Raw genomic sequence first — 23,189 nt, forward strand, 5'->3', positions numbered from 1 at the left:
ATGTGTAATTATGTTGCATAAAATAGTTATTTCTTTTGCTGAGATAGATGCTCCACACTGTAATCACTGGGTCGCGTGGTAAGCTCATATTTATTTTTGTAAGAAGCCGACATGCTCTTTTTCAAATTGACTGTGTCATTCTGTATACCCACTGACAGTATATGAGACACCCTACCTTTGATAGTCACTTAGGGAATCAATATTTCCTGTCTAGGTCAGCAGTAGAATCATGTGTTTAATCTGTATTTCCCTAATGGCTTTTATATTGAGCATATTTTCTTGTTATTTCTCCTTTCCAGTGAAATACCTGTCCATGTGTGTTGGCCATTTTATAACTGGGCGTTTAGTAGATGTTTTGAGAGTCCTGATGTGTTTTAGAGAACTGTCCCTTGATGGGTATGTGGTTTGTAACTATTTTTCCAGCCTGCCATTTGTCTATTCAGTCTTTTACATGTATTTTCATAGCACAAACATTTTTCATCTTGTGAAGGGACAGTTAAAAACTCTGTTTGGCCTTAAATTCTGAGTATGTTCTGCTATGTTTTCTCCCAAAGTTTTTTAGTTCAGTTTTCAATTTTATTCTTAAGTTCTTATTTACTTTGAATTAGCATTTGTGAGATGTGAGGTTCAAAATGGGATTTTTTTGAGGGGAAGTTCAGTAATGTCCAATGTTTCTACTTCCGTTTGTTGGAATACTGTCTGTCACCCACTGAACTGTATTTGACCCTTTGTAAAGAAAATGAATAGAACATATTTGTCTCTGTGTTTTTCATTCTTTGCTGTTAATCTGTGTTTGTCAGCTCACACCAAAATTTCTAAACCACTCTACTACCTTGCAACATTATAAATTCATTCCACTTACTATCCTCCCTACTCCCAATGGTCTTAGCTCTTCTAAGACTTGCACCTTAACATGAATTTTAGAATAAGCTTGCCGTGCTTGCAAACCGACTTTATGGGATCTTGGTGAAAATATCATCAATTCATAGATTGGCTTAGAATCTGTATGTTTGCCATATTGCATCTCCTAGTTTACTGATGTGGTATGTTTCCATTATTTTAGATATTCTTTGGTTTTCTATCATTAGCACTTCATTTTAAGAATATGGATCCATGCTTTGCTAGATTTGTATCCGAAGGTTTCATTTTCTTCAGAACCACTGGAATGGTACTATGATTTTTCATTACCATAAGTTAATTATGATGTTGTAGCCTTCTTGCATGTTTCCTTGATACTGAGGCTGTCATCCATTGTTTTTTCTTACAGTCAACATGTCACCTGTAGCAGCATGTCTGTTCATCTTCTGTGTTCGATCAGCCTTGGCAGAAATGAGATTATGTTCACAGGATTTGGGAGTTCAGTAGAATTCTTTGAGGCTTTAAGAAGTATCTGAGGGCCTCTGTCACATGTAAATCCTGCACATTGGTGACAGCTTCTCCTCATGGAGTGTTTTTACTTATTTCAGTACTCATGGCTATTTTCTGGGTGATGAAATTGTGACAAGTTTGATTTCTGAAAAAAAAAATGGTATTATTGACATGTCTAGTTTCTCAGCTGGAAAGGCACTGGTGACACATTCCAGCATAAATAATGCATGAACTAAAATTCAAGCCAGGGTTTTTTCTTAAAACATCTTTATAATGTCACAATACTGTTTCCCAAAGATGATAGTTTAGTATTTAGGATGTTGAAGACTACAAATCAGTTCAAAATAATTTTTTAAACTTAAAAAAGATTTGTTTGCCTATACTACTAATAGGATTATGCATATAAGAAAAGTCTGGTTCCATTTGGTCACCATGATGTCACATGTAGTACTAAGTCAATAACTCAGTAATTAGCAGAGTTTGGTGCTTATTTTCACCTCTTATCAATGACATTGATGCAGTCCTAATTAAAACAGGCAGCCCTGCATTGGTAATAGAAATTGTCATGTGCAAGTTACTTAAGAAAAACCACTTCCATTACACACAGTAAAGATGGGCTTTAGGACCACGAAGATAATTTAACAACTATAAAAGATCCCATTATTCCTTTGATTTGACCTGTATGGCCATCTTGTTAATCCTCAGACATTTCATTCTTTCTTAGACCCTCTTGCCTGTATGAGATGCTATTATTTTCTGGAAGCTGGATTTGTGCTGCACAAGGGAAGCCTTTCTTTGTAAATTTGACTGCTTAATAGTTTGTATTGCTTTCCTGGTAAGAAAGACGGGCAACGTGTGTTAGAAATTATCGGGAACTATTTTGATGCAAACTCATATGTGTTCCACTAGTGATGGGCATTCCATTATGCACATACAGTTAGGGAGTAAAATTAGATACTCAAGCTTCTAAAACATTCTAGTCTACTGATGATGCAACTTAATTTTGAACAAATTGCCCTGTTTATATTTTTTTATATTGGAGAGTGTGGGTAATGATATTTCATATGTAATTTTGTCATAGAAAATTTCACACACAGATGCACATACATGCACAATATAAGCAAATCACACATAAGTGGACAAATGACTTCTATATATTTAAATATCATATAAATGTCACTGGGGTCAGAACTAAAAAATGTATTGATGTCTAAATATTCTTCAGGGCCTTATCCTTTCCTTTAAAATAACTATTTTAAATATTGAGAAATAATTCACTTATTATAAAATTCACAGTAAATGATTTTTAAGTATATTTACAAGATTCTACAACTATTACCAGCATCTAATTCCAGGACATTTTCATCATTTCTTAAACAAATTCTTTTGGGGATGTCTATTAATCCCTCCTCTGGACCCACAACAACCACTTCTTGTCTCTATGAGTTTCCATATCCTAGACCTGTCCTATAAGGAGAAGAATATAATTTGTGGTCGTCTGTGACTGGCTTCTTACTCTTAGCATGCTTTCAAGGTTTTTTCATGTTGTGGCATGCATTAGTATTTAATTTCATTTATAACTGAATAATGTATTGTACACATTTACCACTTTTTAAACCACTCAATCAGTTGGTATGTATTTGGTTTGTTTCCTGTAATCACTGTTTTGACAGTGAACTTCATATAATTGAACCCACACAGCATTTTGTAGTGCTGAATTATGTGACTTTGACAAAGGCTGTCAGATTATATGACTGATGGACATCGGGGCTGGTTCTAATTTTAGGCTACTGCAGGTTGATGATCTCTTATCTGACATGATTGGGGATGGATGTATTTCAGATTTTTAGAATTTTTTTTTAGTCTTGATGTTTTTGCACAGATCTTACCACTTAAATTTCTGTAATTTGAAACCTGAAATTCCAAAGCGTGAAACCTTTAACATTATTTCAGGATTTAACTAGTTTTAGATCTTGCAATAATTCAGAGTACTAGTTCTTTAAATTGGAGATGTTCAGCATTTTCTGTGACCAATGGCAGCATGAAATCCTTGGGCTTATTTTTTCTAAAAACCTATCTATACTCTATATACCTTGATCAAGATTGATGGTTTACAGTGTGGTGGATGTTTAGTATTATTGAGACTGACAGAGTTTTGAAAAGGGTACCACTCTACTTTTAGCCCAGACTACATGAGAGTCCTGGTCATTCAATCTTCTCCCTGAGCCTTGCTATATTGGCAGCCTTTTACATGGTGACCATATTGATTGGCATCCTGGTATCCTATTGTGGCGTAAATGCACATTTTCCAGACTTAATGACTTCAGCAACTTTTGAAGTATTTTCTTTTTTCTTTCTTTCTTTCCTTTTTTTTTTTTTTTTTTGAGACAGGGTTTCTCTGTGTTGTTTTGGTGCCTGTCCTGGATATTGCTCTGTAGACCATGCTTGCCTTGAACTCACAGAGATCCACCTGGCTCTGCCTCCCAAGTGCTTGGATTAAAGATGTGCACCACCACTGCCCAGCTTCGAAATATTTTCTTTAGTAATTTTATTTTACTTTTTAAAATTACTTTAGCATATTGAGTAATAATTGACAATGATGCACGTTGAAAAATGTAAAATGTGATGCTTTGATATGTTTGTGCCTTGTAGAATAAGTACCATGACAAATGTAATTATAGTATCTATTTATATTAATCAAAACCATCTCTTCACCTAGTTACCTGCCTGACTCCTTACTCCTTACCTGCCTGTGTTAGGAATACTGAAGATTAGTCTCTTAGCAAGCTATAAGTATAATATAGTATTGTGTATATCTACCACATTGTATTTTAGGTCATCAGTGCTAATTAATTTGGTAACTGAAAGTACGTACCTTTTACAAAATTTTAAATAACATTTTTATTAACTCTGTGAGAATTTCATACAATGTATTTTGGTCATAGTCACCCCTCCTCTCCCAAATTCTCATGGATCTATCTGTCTTCTTTTTTTAAGACCATCAGTTTTAATTTATGTTGTCTAAATACTCTTGGGGGTGGGGCCATCCCCTAGACATGATCACTCTCTCATGGATTTCGACTTTAAGAAAGGTTTTCCACAGTGTCCCATTTCTTCACTGCACAGCGTCTAGTACCACTTTTCCACCACTGCGAATTGAGTTCCTCTTCAGGTTTCACATCCAAATGATGTCACGTGTCACTGACCTGTGTTTGCCTGATTCATTTTACTTAATACAATGTCTTCAAGGCTAACACTGTGTTTTTGTCACAAAGGGCAGAATTTCCTATAACTTTAAGACGAAATAATATTGCCCGATTTGTTTCATGCTTACACGTGCAGATACGTGTGCACTTATGTGTGTGTGTGTTACTAGAAAAATGCCACATGAACAATGTGAGTCAGTTTTTAGGTTGAAGTTATATAAAAAAAAATCCTTGAGAACAATGAGATAGCTCTAATGTAGCTTGAGTTTTCCTGCCTGGCCCACAGTCAGGACAAATCTCTCTCACCTGCTAGTCCCACAGCCTCTCAGACCCGACCAAGTAAACACAGAGACTTATATTGGTTACAAACTGTATGGCCATGGCAGGCTTCTTGCTAACTGTTCTTACAGCTTAAATTAATCCATTTCCATAAATCTATACCTTGCCACATGGCTCGTGGCTTACCGGCATCTTCACATGCTGTTTCTCATCGTGGCGGCTGGCAGTGTCTCTCTCCTCAGCCTTCCACTTCCCAGCTTTATTCTCCTCCTTGTCCCGCCTACACTTCCTGCCTAGCCAATGGCCAATCAGTGTTTTATTTATTGACTAATTAGCAACACATTTGCCATACAGAACATCCCACAGCACTCTAATGATCGTAACAAGGATGACAAATGTGAGAAATGTGGTGGAGAGTCTCAGTAGCAGACTTGATCAAGGAGACAGAACCTGTGAACTCAAGATACATGCTCAACTATCCAGGTAGAGGAGAAAAAAGAGTAAAGAAAGCCAAGGGACTTGCTGCACGGCACCAAGTGTGTCCACAGAAATGGTAGGAAGGCTTCACGAACTAAAGGTGCAGAAATAATGTGAGGAAAGGCTTTTTAAAGGGACGAATATCTGAAAAATCCCCTAATTTTGATTGAGATATATACACAAATGCATGTAGAACCCAAAGCTCTCCAACCAGGCTAAATCCCAAGATGTCATACTTTTTTTTTTTATATGTTTGGAGTTCTAAAATTAGCATATATTAGTTGTACAGAATGAGTGCCATTGTGAGATTTTCATACCTGTTTTTAGCGTACCTTAAACATATTTGCCTCTCATTGCCCTCATTTGTATTTTAGTGGGACTTTTTTTTAATAGTATATATAGTGTTTATTATATATTACATTGTACTTATGGATGTGAATATGTATATATATGTGTGTGTGCGTGTGCGTGTGTGTATGTGTATTGAATATTTTCTTTTAGCCTGGCCTTTACCTCTTCATTCGATTGGTTTTAGATGATATTTTCTGTACCCGTTTTATGCTCATTTTATTATTATAGTCTGTATAACTGCTGAGTTACTATAATGAAATTTAACACAAGCAACCAGATGAAGGAATGATTTATTTTGGTTCACGGTTGCAGAGAATTCATTGCATGTTTTCCTGGGCTCCATGTCCTATGTAGGACATCATGATGGTGGGATTCTGTGGTGGAGCAATGGACAAGGGACAAGATGCCCCAAGCACACAACTCCAATGACCTATCTTTTCCCTGCTGATGTTACCAGAACCTCAGGAAGAGCTTGACCAGTTAGTGGCTAACCACCTGGCACATGAGACTGTCGGGAGGCAGTTCATGTCCAAGTCATAGTATAGTCTATATGCTACTCTTTACATTTCATTTGTGTGAAATTAATGTTGTAGGAAAATTCTAGGAAGCATTTGTGTACATATAAATTCTCAAATAACTATACTCTTTTTTTCTGATGTCACAGATTCCTAAGAGCTCAATTCTTCAGGCAAACTTTACTAATAGGGATAGCTTTGGTTAAGCAGAAAGCTAGTCAAATATTGCTATCATCTTTGAACTATGTGCAATAATGTAATGGACCTTTCTCAGTAGAAACACATTGACCACGATCTGCTTTGGTAAATGTCAGCACATTTGGAGAATGGGATGAAAGGCTTATATTCTTTGAAGCTTTCTGTTTTTACAATACATCATTGTTTAATACGCTATACCTATTTCTCTGTCTCTGTCTCTCTGTCTCTGTCTCTCTCTCTGTCTCTCTTTCTCACTCAGATAATATGTGTAATCTGTATGAATATCAGATTTGTGAAAATGTTTCAGTGTGTTTTCAATGGCTCCCCTGTCAGTACTCTAAATTTTTTTCATTTAGTTTTTCCTCCACTTCATAATTTTCAATCCCTTGAAGATAACTTTCTGCTCCTTTTTTGTGTACTCTAGAGTCTTAGATCTATAAATACATATGCGTGAGTATGTATGCATATGTAAATTTACATATACATATATGGAAAATACATTAATATTAGTTCATACAGCAATATCTCAAATCTGGGGGAAATTAAGGATGAAATACAAAATAGATCTACCCACACGTCCTTTGCTCCTTTTACTACTCTGTGACCTTTCCTGAGCCTCTAATTTTGTATATTTGAGGCTTGTTTGTGTTTTTCAGGTTCTAAAACATTTGGGAACTGGAGCTGATACATATCTGTAGGAGTTTTGAGTTGTGTTCTCTGGTTAAAAAACAATATGCTTACACAGACCATTTCATGGCCACACTGCTACAGACACTTACGTTCAGGATTCAGCAGTTCTCATGTCTGTTTCTCCCAGTCTATCATTAAATAATATCTGTTTGCCAAGAGATAACTTGACTTTTCAAACAAATTTTCATATCTTTCTTTTTTGAGGAAAAAAATGTATTTATTTGTACTTTTTGTGTGTGTCTTTAGCCAAACTATCTAAAGATTGGTCATTAAAAAAAGAAAAAACCCACTGAACTTAGATCCTCCAGAAAAACAGCTAGTGTTCTTAATCACTCAGTCATCTTTTCTACTCCTAAATTAAACTTTAAAATTGAAATATTTCAAAATGGTGAAAATTGAAAATGCTATTTTCAATCAACAGGTCTATAGATGTTGACAAAAAAGTGATCATTCATATGTAGCCACCATCCCCCAAAACCTACTACCAGAACCCCAGAAGTCCCCTTGCTGTGCACTCCACAGACACTAACTTAAGCTGCCTTCCCAAGTCACTTGCATCTGGACTTTCAGCCCCAATAACTAGTCTTGCCCTCCTTTCAACTTGATATAAACAGATTACATAGGCTTTCCTTTTTGCTTTTTCAGTCAGCGTTATGTTGATGGGATCCATTTATTGATTCTATGATTCCTTCTCACACTTCCATTGCTGAATACTAGTCCAACTTATGAAAATGCTGCAATGTGTGTATGGATGTCAAAGTTTCTGTATGTATGGGTAATTTTCAGCTTGGGTCTATTGTGAGGCCACAAATGGGATGGCCTTGTAAATTACTTGTTTTTTTTTTCTTCTATTTTTAACCATATGGCTAGATATATGCAGATATTTGTTTTATTATGTATATACCTAGAAGAATTATTAGGTCTTAGGGTATAAATGTGTCCAACCTTCACCAACATTCCAACAGCGATACTTGGGCTCCTGTTTCCATGGGCAGGAGGCATCATTGCTTCATAGAAGCCGGAAACCACCCTCGGCACGGGTGACTTCAAAAAAGTCATGGTCAGGAGGAAGACTACCATTTCTACTCTACTGGGCAATCAATCAAGTACATTAAAAAAACTCTTCCTAATTTTTAAAGATTTTTTTTTCTCACATGAAAAGTATTTTTTTTATTTAGTCAAAATTCAGCATATAAATTAGCCTATAATAGCTAAGATTTAGATCAGGACAACAAAGACTAGAGACACACACACATACACATACACACAGAGACTATAGACACACACACAAACACACATATAGTATATATACTAATTGTGTTCATATGTGAACTTGGAGGTCACAGGATAATTAGTGCTCTGATTCTAGCATATATGTTCCGGGCCTTGAACTCAGACATGAAGATATATCCTCAGGCTTGACAACGAGTGTCCTTAGCTACTGCTCCATAGGAGAGATGAAAGCTAACGGCAGCATTTGCTCTCTTTTCCACCTGCTGCATGGGTCACTCTAAAAGTCAGACCCTGGAAACCTTATAGGATAGCCTCTCTCTAGGTTTACAGTAAGAGCCTTGCTTCAGGATTGGAGCATTCTCAGGAAATGAATCTCAGATGTGAAACCAGTGGGTTTTAACTTATAATTCTTCACTGGTTATAGCAGTCTTAAGTTGCTAAATGTGACCCTTTTACTTTTAAATAAGGGAAGTTAATTTGCCTTAGTATCATTTCATTGCTTTGTTCCCAGCTTAATTCCTTGGAGGTCTGACACCCTGGACACTGGCAGATGAGCATCAGGCACTGATTGCACTGTTCTACATGACTGTGCCTCTGTCTGTCTCTCCTCTCCCTCTCCCCTCACCCCACTCATTGAACTTTCTTTACTTTCCCCCAAATGAACAAGAGCAGTATGTTTGTGAAGCACGTCAGGTTCTTCTGGTCTTAGGGCTTCTTATTTCTAGGAAAGAGTATAAAAATATTGTATGTCCAAATGTCACTTGCCTGACTCCTTCCACTGGTTTCTCTAACTCGATGCAACTCTCTAGGACTCCTGAGGAGAGATTTATTAGCAGTGCATGACTGACATGTGAAAACAGGAAGGATTTTGAAGTCTGTCAGCATTGGCTTCAGTCTGTCAGAATGTCATTAATGTATTTACATCCTTTGCATATTCTAGGGAGAAAAATAAGGAGGTAATTTTTCACATGTCCATTATTATTAAAAGCTCTAACATTCTGTGTTATTCCTGATGCAGGATTTTATAGATAATCAATTGAACTATTTATCTTGCAGCAATAAGAGCCCTCAGGACAAGGCCCTGTCCAATTCACTGCCTTGTGACCCTTGTCTCCACTTGCACATTGGAGACTTGTTTTCTGTATGCCAGTTGTGGTCAGCCTGTGAGCAGAGGGCTAGGAGTAGAGGCAAAACTCCACTAAGACCGAAGCTCTCTCTACTTCTGTTCCCCACACTGTGCAATTCTGTTTTCCTTCCAGGTGAAATTGCCATTTTCTCTTTCACACTCATCTGGGAGATTTAAGCATTAGATTATTAAAAACACATACAATTCTCTCACACACAGCAGGACTGAGTAACTTGGTACACTTTTGCTGAGAAGCAATTTGGAAAGTGTCTTAAAGATGTTTTTATATTTTACATACTGGTTTTCAAAAGCCCATATTTTGATGATCTGATTTAACAGGGGATTAGTGACTGCTGGTTTATGAAAGATGGAAATCCTGCTCCCTAATTACAACATAAGGTTTAAATGCATTGTAACTATGAGGGAACTATGGGTCTGCAGTGACTGAAAGTAGGTGTATAGGTAAGCACTCCATGCCACTCTCCCTCATGAAGGCATACAGCAGTGTGCTTCTCTTACATACATCTCTCCCTGTCTCTTTTTTTCTTGTTAAATTTTTTTATTATATGTGCCTATTTACTGTGTGTGTGAGTGTGTGTGTGTGTGAGTGTGTGTGTGTGTGTGTGTGTGTGTGTGTGTGTGTGTGTGTGTGTGTGTGTGTGTGGTGTGCCTGTCTGCTCACAGAGGCAAGAAGGAGGTGTTGGATTCCTTGGAGCTGCAGTTACAGCCCCTTGTAGTTGCTGAACCAAACTTCAGTCCTCAGAGTAGTAAGTGGTCTCAACCACGAATCCATCTCTCTCTCTCTCTCTTTCTTAATGCCAATGCTTCAATCTATACTAAGACAGTCTCTTCTTAATGAACTCCATCTTCGTTTTCAAAAATAAGTATTGATGAGCTAAATATTGATTATATGATTTTGAAGAATGATAGTAGGAAATAAAAGATTCAAGTTTTATGGAAATGACAACATAAATAAGTACAAATTGTGGAAAAATTCGATTTGTTTAGTGCTTTTAATTATTTATATCGTGTAGAGTAACTGTTAGAGTATGGCAGTAGGTACTTCAGGAGAGTGACTGAGAGAGGGGGTAAAACTGACTCTCACGGTAGCCATTTCCTCAGAGCATCCTGCTGTAGCATCTCGGCTTCTGTGTCAGTATATTTCGGCCTCCTTTCCTAAGGTTTCTGAGTTACTAATGTCATAATGGATGAATGTGATAGAAGGAGGGACCCAAAAAGAGGAATGTTTATCAAATGCTCACTAAGTATCTAGCTCAGGGCCTTTTCATCTATGGGTGACAACTTACATTTCAAATAAGTGATGACTTCCCCTTAGTAGAAATCACGATGGTATAAGGAACTTAGCAATAAGTTCTTGTGCCTTTACTGACATGTTCAAGTGTGTGGTGTATTTGTGAGCTACATTCAAGTATTTAGAAATGAAAAAAAAATTCTAACAAAATCGTGTCTGCTCAGTGGTAGTGGCGGGAAATTAGTGCTTTTCTGTTAGATTGTAGATTTGATTACCTGCACCTTAAATTGTTTTTAGAAATGAGCATTTTTGTTTTCGTCAATAACCAGAGAGCAACAGAGGGCACGGATGTTGTATTTTATTCCTGGTTCAGCTTTACTTGGAAGCACAGCTGAAAAGCTGGAGCTAAAGAGATTTTGCTAGTTATTTGTTGAGAATGATCTCAGCAAACCACACAGCCTTTAGGAAAAACATCTGTCTTATCTGTAAACAGGACATTGGACGAGAAACAGTGATTTTTCAACTGTGCCTGACTGTAAGCTCCAGGGAACAGGCATGGTGATAGTTTTTCTTCAAGACTTTGAGGACCTGGGCATTTAACCAATGCTCAAAATCTATGGTTAAATGAGTGACTGAATGTGTGCTCTATGGAGAATCCGTCCTTAGAGCTCCTCCCAGCTAAAGTTGCTTTTATTTTATTTTATACCTTAGTCATAATATAAAGGTTCATTAGAAAAACACTAAAGAATTATTTCAAAGCTGGAAAATAAATGTTTGAACACTCTGACAATACTTTTGTTGCTTTTTTTGCCACTAACAACAGCAGCACAAACAAATCACAAGACCTCTTAATCTTAGCTTTGTTTTCTAATACAATCCTAACTTCCATAATAGAACTGTATAGAAATTGCATTTGGCAGAGAGGGATGAATCTGAGATGATGAGGCAAGGAAAACGATGATAGGACCTGTCAATCAAGAGGGAAGCAGATGTGGAGCATCACCAGGTGCATGGCAAGTTGAGAAGGATGAGAAACGTGCGCCTGAAATGTGTCTGTGGGGAAAGAGGGAAAGGTTCAGGGTTCCACCAAAGCCCTGAAAGCCTGGTTAGAACCTTGCCTTTCCTTGGTGGGGAAGCAAGCCATTTTAGGAAAGCAGAGATAACATGGTCGTATTTATTTTACTGAGAGATCCGTAGCCACACCCTCGGATCCTGAAAGATGTCTGCTACTGTACTGCTTGACCTTGGGTTTAATGGATATCATAAATAATACAAAAATGTTTTAGAGTTCAAAGTATGGCATTCACCTGTTTTTCAGAGTTGATTTTCAGTGCGATGAGAAATGATTTCTTAAATAGTTCATTGCTCTTCCAAGGGAAAATTTATTGCTTCTCTTAATTAAGAATCTAATTTATTAATATGCTAACATGATGAAGGGAGACATAATACACACTGGAGATGAACAGAAGTCACTTTTACCCTGAATCTTCTCCACTGTGGTATAATTTCATTTGCTGGTAAATGTGAGATACCGTTAGAGAATCTACCAAGGAAAATATTGGATGTGACTGTCATGGCAAAATACACTACAATTTGAACCACTGTACTACATGTGAGGGTTATCTTGAATGATATTTTTATTCTGTCACTTAAAACTACATTTTTTTGCCTGAGAAAGTTATGAATTTCTAGGAAAATAATAATATGCTTATAATTCTGATAGCATACACTATGTCAGAAAGATGGTTTCTCTAAGGTTGGAGAGGGAGCTTATCATTGGATATGACTCTGCTTGGTCATTTTGACACTTAGTTTAACTTGTCACTTTATGGCAACTGTACATATATGCCATCAATCAACATAACTAGTGAAAGTAGGGCATGAAAATGGGTGATACATGCCTGTAATTCCAGCATTTAGGAGTCTGAGGCAGGAGGATTGCCATGAGTTTGAGGCCAGCCTGGACTACATAGTAAATTCAAGGTCAGTCATTTTATATATATATATATATATATATATATATATATATATATATATATATATGTGTGTGTGTGTGTGTGTGTGTGTGTGTGTGTGTGTGTGTGTGTGTGGATATATATCTGGTTTCAAAACCCAAAGCAAGACAAATAAAAATAATAAGTGATTATATCTCAAAAATAAACAAAAACATAGTAAGTTTGTATCAAAAGTTAAGTGAAACAAAAAAAGAACTGTACTTAAAATACAGTGAAAGCCATTTTTTAGTAGACAGATTATTCTAAATATTGGAAGATTCCAATTGCAATATGAGTTCAAAAAGAAATAATTAAGATGCCTTAAAATGTTTCCAAAATGAATAAAAACCAATGAAAAATCTGTATAGTAACTAGATAAAAACAGAGCAATTCATTTTTCCCTTGTGCTATTTGATGTAACATGTGCATATGTTTTTAAAATAGTTTATATTTTCAACTTAAAAATATACTAATCTTAGCCTATTTTTGAAGTATGTTCAGATTTATGTTAAAGTACTTCCTTAATTCTCTTTTATCAAACAACATGGAATTCATACAAGGGTGGAAGAAAATGGATTTTGCAGAGAACTATAGGAATATACATACACACAAGTGGTAATAAAGGTTAGCATTTCTTCAGCCCTGGGTATGTGCAGACTATACACGATAACTTAAATTTTTTACCATGAACTTATGATGCCGGTGTTCAATACCCTTATCTGATATTTGATGATTAGAGAGAGTAAGTAAAACACCCTAGACCAATGGTTCTCAACCTGTGGGTTGTGATCCCTTTGGGGCTGCATATCAGATATCCTGAATATAAGATAAATATAAATAAGCACTATGATTCATAACAGTAGCAAAATTATAGTTATGAAGTAGTAATGAAATAATTTTATAGTTGGGGGGTCAACACAATGTGAGGAACTGTATTAAAGGATTGAAGGATTAGGAAGGTTGAGAACCACTGTCCTAGACCATAGAGCTAGTAAATGACTGAGCTGAACCTGGACTTATGTACTCCTGAACCCAGCCTTAGGACTTCATGTTATAAGCTCTAAGTCAAGACTCATAGGTAGCTTGTGATCCTGTGTCCCTGTCATTCTGTTTTCCTTACTGCTCTGTCACTGGCTCTTCAAGTCTGTCTTCCGACCTCACTGTGAGCTCCTCTACAACAAGGATAATGTCTATTTATACATATCTGGGTATTTAACATAATGACACATAGTAGAAGCTGTAGAAGCTAAGTAAGTACCTGTTGAATGATCAGTATTGTCTAAACTCACTAAAGGCTGATATATTGATTATCATCATTGGAAACTGCTAAAATGGGGAGGTACCAATTGCTTTTTAAGCTCCATTGGGGCATTCCTTTCTTCAAAGGGAATTTGAAAGGTACATGAACTGATGACTGTTGTCTGCAGGAATTTGAAAAATTATGAAAAGGAAGCCGATGGAGAGGATTGTGATATGAAATGAAATGTAGTCATAGGAAAGGTAAAGACAAAGAATTCAGTATGTGTACTTTAGTTGCACTGTGTGATAGGTCATTCCTGAAAAGAAGCAGCCAGTATTTACATTTATGGTAAGACAAATAAAAGGAATAGTTGGGATGTTTCAAGCTTTGGGGCAGGGCAGGAATCCAAAGTTAGAACATAATTAAGAAAAGAAAGAAAACCATTCTATATTAAATACTATTAATTATAACCGAGTAGGGGAATCAACTTAGCTTTACCCTTGGAAGATAGAAATCTATAAAAGCAAAACTTTATTAAAATTAGTTTTATCAAGGGGATAGGGGAAAGAGCCATCACGTGTATCTACAAGGTGGATAGTCCTGACTGCTGAGATTCTTTGTTTAGATGTGATGGTAGTCCCACCTCTTGCAGAGATACTGTTGGGAGTTAATCGTTGCTGTGGTGAAGGGAAGCAGTTTTCTTTAGTGGTCTACTTACTGGTAAGCTGCGTGTGCTGCAGTACGTAACCTCTCACCCATACCCATAGAGGCAACCCTAATAACACTCATTGTACCCCAACCTGAAAATTAGAGGGGGGTCTTGTTACAAAGAAGGATTTCAACAAGAAAAGGAGGGGATGAAGGCAACTGCAAGCCATGATCTGTATGTAAAAGAATAAAAACATGCTCTAAAAAGTGATAATATCCATTTTAACATAGGTTTCTAAATGCTGCAATCAATGAAAGCTCCTTACACCTTGTTTTCCAGATTTGCTTCTGCCATTTGTCCTTCCTCTAGGGCACCTTGAACTCGAATTCTGCTACCCTCCAACCCAGAAACTTTTGTAATGAAATTGCATGTGCAAGACTGTCCTGCTTACAGATCTGTCTGGTTGTTTGTGCCTTAAACCCTTTTCTATCCCTGGACATTTTTTTTTTTTATAGAAGGAAAATCTTTCAGACTGAAGAAATACAGAAAGTGGTGTTATATGAGCCTTTAGAATGTTGAGGTGCTGGGCCATTTTTGTTGATTTTATTTTCTTACAGTCAGCTAATATGTATCTACTTCCTGTCTCTGCTAACATATAATATTCATTCTTGATGTAGTTATAAAATAATTCTAAATCATTGTTTGGATTGAAAGGAATGCTAGTATTTTATGTTAACTGACATTGAGGATAATAACTTTTTATTTATTTTAAAAACTTAGGACTTGAGAGTATAGTATAATTATATTATTTGCCTCTTCCTCTCTCCAAACCCTCCCTAGTCAACCCCTAGTCTCTTCCAAATTCATGGTCTCATTTTCTATAATTATTGATATATATATATATATATATATATAGATATATATATATATATAAAATTTTTAAGCACACACATATATTTCTAAATAAATAAATGTAATGTGCTCAGTTTGTATAATGTTACTTGTATGCACATGTTTCCAGGATTGACCATAACTTTTTTGCCAAGGCTCTTCCTTACCTCTCAAGACTTCTATTACAATAGGGAAACATTTTCTCCTCAAGTGTTGACTACATTGTGCTGTGCTGTGACATGGACTGTGTTGTGATGAGATCTGATGCTGTGATGTCTACATGTACATCAGTGCATCTCACTAGACCCCAATTTACTTGAGGACTGGCCAGGTGCCTAGCACCTTGTCTAGTGGACGTAGTATTCAGTAAGCATTTTTGTGAAGTTGTTTTCTTCTGAAATAGACTTTTTATCTTTCCCTTTCACTTATTCATTTCTCACTCTCTTCAGGTCCTCTCCATCTGTCCCAAGGACATGAGAGCCGACATCTGTGTTCATCTGAACAGGAAGGTTTTTAACGAACACCCTGCATTCCGATTGGCCAGCGATGGGTGTCTGCGTGCCTTGGCAGTGGAGTTCCAAACCATTCATTGTGCTCCTGGGGACCTGATTTACCATGCTGGAGAAAGTGTGGATGCCCTCTGCTTTGTGGTGTCGGGGTCCTTGGAAGTTATCCAGGATGACGAAGTGGTGGCTATTTTAGGTACTGTGAACTTTTCCTGATGTAGTAACAAGTGCGTCACAGTCCTGGAGTTTCAGCTTCTCAAGTTTCTAAACAGAAATCCCCTCTGTTTGGTGACTTTAGAAATAGGGTCACTAATGAGATGATGAATTTCAGTGAAAACTGGTCGCTGTTTCAGCAAAGAACATTAGTCTCAGTCACAGCTAACCTGGAACGTAGGGTTGAATTACATTCGTTTAGACAAAAGCTGACCACAGTCTAAGGGGCTTTGTCCACCCTCGTTGGTAAGTGGGAATTTACTTTTGGAACTCTTTTCAGATCAGCAACGCAGGGAGTTGGTCTTGGAGGGCAACAGATCTATCCAGTTCAGCCCCTTCCTTTAGGGAAGAGCCCCCCAAGGCCTGAGAAAGAAGACTTGCCCAACCAGTTAGTAATCAAGTGAGGGCTGAGTACACATCATCCTACACCCTATGGTTCTGCCTCCTCGAGGTGGGTGAATCCTGAAGAAGATGGTGCTGAGGAGGCTAATGAGACTGCCAGGAGTGAGCGCAATGGGAGGAAATTAAATTTAGGTCTATAGAGCCGGTCCCATTCATCTGTTTTCGTTAAGCAGGAAAATCAATTGGTTGACAATAATTTATCCTAAAGATCAGACACTTAGTAGGTAACCCAATAGAGTAACACAAAGGCAGTAACACTCCACGAACTTGACAGAATAAAACAACAACAACAACAACTTCACGCACAGTGACTATAGTGTAAGATGCACATTTTAGTAAACAAACTCGCTGAATCAACTTCTAGATCACTTTCTGCTCCAGTACCTGCAGCAGGTTCATGGAATCCACACAGATAAAAAAGGAAGAAATGAGAGGTCAGACGAACATCACCCCTTGTGTTTCTCTCAAGTAAAATAACTTAGAGTCGCACAATGTCAACTCCATTTTGATCATATTTTTCACGGCTTGTGTCTCATGAAAAATGAGTTCAATCTTTAAACTATTGGATTTTTTATTTTCTGCTACCGAGGTCAAACTACTGTAGCCTGACTGATTTTCACAGGAAAAAAAAACTGACTGGTGGGTTTTAGAAACCACGAAGGCAAAGATGAAAGCCGATGTGGACTCGTGGAATCCAAGGGGAAAACAAAAAACAAAAAACCTGATTTCAAAAAGTACAATTATTTGGAAAATATGGAATTCAGAATGGAGAAGAAATGACCTTTTACAGGAAAGTGGTTTCTATAAAAACAGTAGTAGAAAAATGGATCGGGGCTGCAAAGAATGGAATAGCATTGTTTGCAAACTTTCTTTAACTGTTTGAACATAATATTATGGCTACAGTGAAGTCTCTTGCAGGGATTCTTTTTCTTTAAATATGATTGCAAGGAAATAATAGGGTACTGGGGAATCAGCACTCTGGGGGTACTTGATGCTACCTTTAGCTTTTGTCTGCTGGAGTCTAAAGGAGGCAGAATCTTTCCTAAATCCGCACATCGTTGGAACAGCCCTTTGTGGTAAAATGAAGCATATCCGTACTATGACCACTCTTGTTTGCTTAAGGAGGATGATAAAATAAAACCCCTGAACAGACGCATTCGTCTTTTCCTTAATGACTTTGTCAGGAGGGGATGCTGGGAAAACAGGCATCAAATATTATGGTATGGAAGTGAGTGCTGCGGACTCTACCCTTTATTTGGCTTCATTTACTTCATCCCACTGCACCCTGGTAACTCCTCTAAAGGGCTGGACAAAGCTGTGAGGACAGCGCCTCTGGCTTGGGACTGTTAAAGTGGAGCCATTTGCTCAGTGAGATGGACAAACTGCATTTTCCTCCCATTTGAAAAGGAAATGGCAGCTGGCTTTGCCCACTGACACCCTAAAAATGAACACAGGACCCCCGGGGTCCAGGCCAGTCCCGTCATCTGCCTGGCACATGTGTGTATTTTTGATCTTTCTTCTCCCAGGTCTTGGGATTCAGACGCGGTTTGTATCTAAGTTAATGAGTCAAACTTGGTGGTCACCTCTCTGACAACCTTCTGCCTTTTATATTTTTGTAATGGGACTTTAAGAGAGATGACTTCCGCCAAGAGGCGATTAGGGTACAATTTTTAACATTTAAGACTCCCGCACAATGCTTCAGGCGCGGAGGATGAGGTGGGTGCTAGCTAACTCACCAGTCACATTGGCGTGCGATGACTGTCCCTCCCTTTCTCTCTCCTTTCTTTTTGTTCCTTTTAAATTTTTTATTAACTTACTTTGAAATAATTCCGAGTTGGAAGAAATTTCAAAAAACACCAGGTGGCAAGTAATCTGTAGTCAGTCTTTGCTGTCCTCACCTGCTTTTTCCCAACTCTTCCCCTCCACTTCCCTCCCTCTCCTCCTATCACCCTGGACCCATCCCCTTCTCTCCTCTCCTCTCTTCTCCCCTCCCTGCCCTCCCCCCTCCACTTCTCTTCTCTTCACTCCCTCCCCCTCTCTCCCCTCTTCTCCCCATTCACTTCTCCCTTTCCTTGTAGCTTGATAAGTCAGTGGTCAGATCTTCTATAACTTCCTTCAGCAGCCTTGCTTTCCTTGTTATGGATGGATTTGCTATAGAGAAAGGAAGAGTAGAGAAGAGAGGCCATTTTAAAGTTAATTCAAACCTCTGGATTCGGAAGCAGGTGCATTCTTACTCTTCGGGATCCTGGCTTCTATGCAGTCTCTTGGTAGGGCATAATTCTTTTGTGTGTCCAAAGTGCCAAACAGTTTAATGAGTAAGTTCTGAAGCATTACTAATTAGAGGAAAGATAAAAAAAAATGCAGTCAACAAATACCTTCGTTTTCACACTGGGGGATGGTTTCAGGATTTTTTTTTTTCTAAATAGGGCATATGAATATAATTGCAGTTGATGTCTTTTTCCAAGTTGAATTTCTTTTCAGCTCTTACACCTCCACACATTTTTTTCTGTGACCTTCCCACTTTGTATGAAACACAAAGAATTCCAAATTAAGTTCACGATGCATACATATTTTATATTCGTTAATGTCTTTTTACTTTTTAGTTTCTACTCTATAATTACTTAACGTGAATAGATTTGTTGGTGTGGTGGAAATAGCCAGGTTACTTCTAAATGTCTTGACAAGTATATTGTACCTTTCAGGGACTGTTAAAATAGTAGCTTGCTACCAACAATAGGCCTTGCTCCTGAGATTTAGGTTTTTGTTTTATTCATATTTCTTCTTTTCTCTTGTCTTTATTGATTCTTAGAATCATAGGGTTAGAATCTTAAACTAAGAAAACCTCTGTCTATGGCTTTCAACTTTACTTCAAATTCCCAAGAGAACTGTGAGTTTATATGTAGGGCTTAGTATCCCACGCCTTAGATGAGGGCGTGGGGTGCTCTTGGGGGTCTGGGAGAAGGAGGCATAAGAGAAGAAAGATGAACTAGAAATGAATTTAGAAATATGAGGAAGATGAGCTGGGCCAAGATTTTACTCTACTTGGAATTGGTTCTTTAAGAATCATGTCTTGTAAACATTTGTGCATTTTCAGAGGAAACATAAACTATTGTTTTCAAAATTCAAAATCTGCACCTTAATTCTATTCCAAACAAAAAATCAAATCAAAGATATGAATGAATAATATTTTGCCACTCTGAGAACTGGGAAAATGTGACATTTAGCTGTGGTTATGGTTTTCCCTGTCCCCTTGCTATTAGAAGTCAAGGGCTTCGTACATTAAGCTTCTAGAACTAACCTTCCTTCTTCCTTGCTCTCTCCATATGCCCTTTTTAAAAATGAACTGTGAAATATGTAGATTTGACCTACATATTATGAAGACAAGAGTCAGTATTGTCAACAGATTTGCTCTTTTTTTTCTTGAAGCACATGTTTGCCTCATTTTAAATGATGTTGATATTAACTGTTTAAGCGGTGTTTATGACATCTTTTGTTTAGGGCTCCGAATGTTACCTCAGAGTTCCTTATGTAGCAAATATCATTAGAGATATGCAAGCGTTTGTCTTTCTGGTAGTTTCAAACCCTCTCCACAGCATTCTTTAAACCAAGTTCTTTTTTTGTATTGTGTGTGTGTGTTTGTGTGTACACATGTGTGCATGCATGCATGTGTGTGTCTGTGTCTGTGTACATATGCACTAAAGAGAGAGGATAACCTTGAGTGCTGTTCTTCATGTATCATCCACCTTGGTTTATGAGGCAGCATTTTTCACTGCCCTGAGCTTGCCAAGTAAGTGAGGCTGGCCAGCCACTGGGCCTCATATACCTCCTTGTCTTTACTTTCCAACTCCGGAAAGTGTGTGCCACAAACCTAGCTTTATTTTAGATGAGTTCTGGAGAGTCCACTCAAGTGTTTGCAAGGCAAGTACTTCACCAGCTGAGCTGTCTCCCGGCTTTCTTCTTCAGTTCTCTTAATATTTCTTTACTATCAGTTACTATTATTACTGCTCTTATAGTTTTTGTTCAAAGCTGTCATTGCCCACAATCTGTCCTCAGCTTCAACCTCTAGTTCTGTATACTCTGTTATCATAGCCATGATCTTAGGGCATCATTCATCTCCTTGGGATTTTCGCCATGGCTTTCCAGCCTTGAGGATTCAATGTAACAGCTTGCATGGGTGACGAGGATGCTCAGACCCTGCTCGCTGCCTTTCTTGTTAGCCTGACATGTGTTATGCACTTTCTCTACCATGCTCTTTACTGAATTGTACACACATGCTACAAATAAATATGCAAAAAGGATTCAATTCTAACATACCTGGAAAGCTGTTAGCTTTGATACGTGTCAATGTATTTCTTTCCTTCTTTAAAATATTTCTTCATAGCACTTAGAGTTTATAAATAGTCAAAGTCCATTTAAAAATATAAATTTGAAAAACCTAAAGTTGAATAGTTTTATGAATATGTGTTCATAATAAAGCTTGTAAGCTGACTTCCATGCTTTCTTATAGTGATGCACTGGCTAATAAATGAAGTAAATACCATTCGTGTCCAGTATTTCCTTGTTAACTTCCTGCTATGTTGATGAAACCATGGTTGAGTGTGAGGTATTATAATCTCCAAATGATACTATATTACTGTTTCCTTCTTTTCCTCCTGTCAAAGAATATTTGTTTTATATATTTATATGCTCCACCACTGCATATATTCACAATATCCTGAACAATTGGTCTCTACATCATTAAGCAATGACCTTCTTTGTCTTTGGTAATCACTGTTTTCTAGAAGTCTATCTTATCTTTTATCAGTATGCTTACTCTTTTAATTGCTGTCTTGTTGAATAGGTTCTTACATACTTTTAGTCTGTTTTTAAGTATCTTCAAAGATAAAGTATATCAACTCTTGGCAGCATACGGTTATTATTACTTTGTATCAGCTCTGTTATTTATTATCGTCACCTCTGGCCACAACTAGACAGAGATTACATTCAGCCCCTTTGTGTCCTCGATTGTACCGTTGCATCCATTTATATTCAGCATTCTTATGGCTGGGTGGATAATGGCTATTTTATTACTTGTCTTGTAGCTGTTTCTGTCACCTTTGTTTCTTTCTTTCCTTTTTATTTTTCTGTCTTTATGATTTGCGGAATTTCTGTAGTGCTAAGTTTTGGTTACATGCACTTTCTCTTGAGTATCTATTGTAGTTTTTAGGGATTTTTGTTAAATAATTTTTAACTCTCCTGGCCCATGAACAAATGCACATATTCACTATCTGAGATAATAAATATATATTAATTTAATTCATCATGGTTACAAATTAATTACCTACATATACCTTTGCTGGCTAGTTTTATGCCAACTTGGCAAAGTCTAGCCTCTTTTTGAGACAGGGAACTTCAGCTGAGAAATTGTTCTCACCAGGTTGGCCTGTAGGAAAGCCTGTGGTGTATTTTCTTTATTCAGATGTCAGATATGGAAAGGCTCAGCTCACTGTGTGTGGTGCCATCTTTGAGCTGGTAGTTCTGGGTGCTACAAGAAAACAGGGTGAGTAAGTCATGAAGAGCAAGCCAATACACAGGACTCCTCCATGGTCTCTGCATTAGTTCCTGACTCATGGTTTCTGCATTGTTTGAGTTCCTGCCCTGCATTCCCTCAGTAATAGACTGTGATGTGGAATTATAAGCTGAAATAAACTCTCATCAAATATGGATGGAAAACTCATCAAATTGAATGATGGTCATGCTTTAAACACACTCAAGAAACAACCCAAGTAAAGTTCAAAGGATCTGTTGGGTAAGGTAGTTGCTCTAACCAAGGAATAATTGTGATGACTTTTATGCATTTAAAAACTCATATCATCAACTCACTAGCTAATGGGTCAAAGATAAAAAAAAAATCTGGATGTTAACTAGCCCCATAGGGTACCACAGTCCCCAAGCAGGTTACAGCCTGTATTACTCCTTTAATCATGTTGTAACTCTAGCTCTGTTTTGTCTTTCCATTTTTACAGTTTGTTACTATGTGGATGTTAAGCATTAATTTCTATTTTTCAATCCCATTTCCTGTGGTTCAGCAGTGAAATACTTCATAAGGCTCGATGCAAAGAACTGAGAAAATATAAATAGACCAAACAACAGCTTTCCTGATAAGTGTGAGGTTCCTTCCTATTTTAGGGCTTTGAGGGAGGCTCGTTTGCTTAAGCTCCAAAATGTTTACAGCTGACGTGACTTGTACCCAGCAGGAACTGACCTAAAATCTAGCATCAGATATTCTATAGTCATGAACATGAATAGGAGTTTCTTTGCCTGAAAATGTGTAAAATCTTTGCCATGCAGGAAAGGTGCATCTCTATTGGGTATCCCATGCATACTGCCACATGTCCACATTTTGTAATTTTTTTCAGAATGTATAAAGTTTATAATATGCCTTGAAGAAGAAGAGCATTAATGGGCTTTTATCGCATCTGATAAATAATTCATTGACTTGGATGATGACCAGCTTCCCAGAAGTATAATAGAAGATTGCTGTGAATTGAATCATTATATTAGGTGACTTGCTTGGATAGAGCAAGTAAAATTTGAAGTAAATGATTAAGCTAATATCC

The 23,189-nt window shown here is 37.4% G+C and overlaps 1 protein-coding gene across 3 annotated transcripts in view; it reads left to right on the top strand.

Annotated features, from left to right (window-relative positions):
- Kcnh5 (potassium voltage-gated channel subfamily H member 5) overlaps positions 1-23,189 on the top strand; it is a 405,914-nt gene that overhangs the window by 203,758 nt on the left and 178,967 nt on the right. For all 3 annotated transcript variants that reach the window (XM_052739582.1, XM_052739583.1, XM_052739581.1), the window contains exon 9: positions 15,919-16,171. In XM_052739582.1, coding sequence (XP_052595542.1) covers positions 15,919-16,171 — 253 coding nt within the window. The remainder of the gene's footprint in view (positions 1-15,918; positions 16,172-23,189) is intronic.

The sequence above is a fragment of the Peromyscus californicus genome, unplaced genomic scaffold (assembly GCF_007827085.1).
Source record: "Peromyscus californicus insignis strain IS unplaced genomic scaffold, ASM782708v3 Scaffold_15__1_contigs__length_86483966, whole genome shotgun sequence".
In the NCBI taxonomy this organism is placed as follows: domain Eukaryota; kingdom Metazoa; phylum Chordata; class Mammalia; order Rodentia; family Cricetidae; genus Peromyscus; species Peromyscus californicus.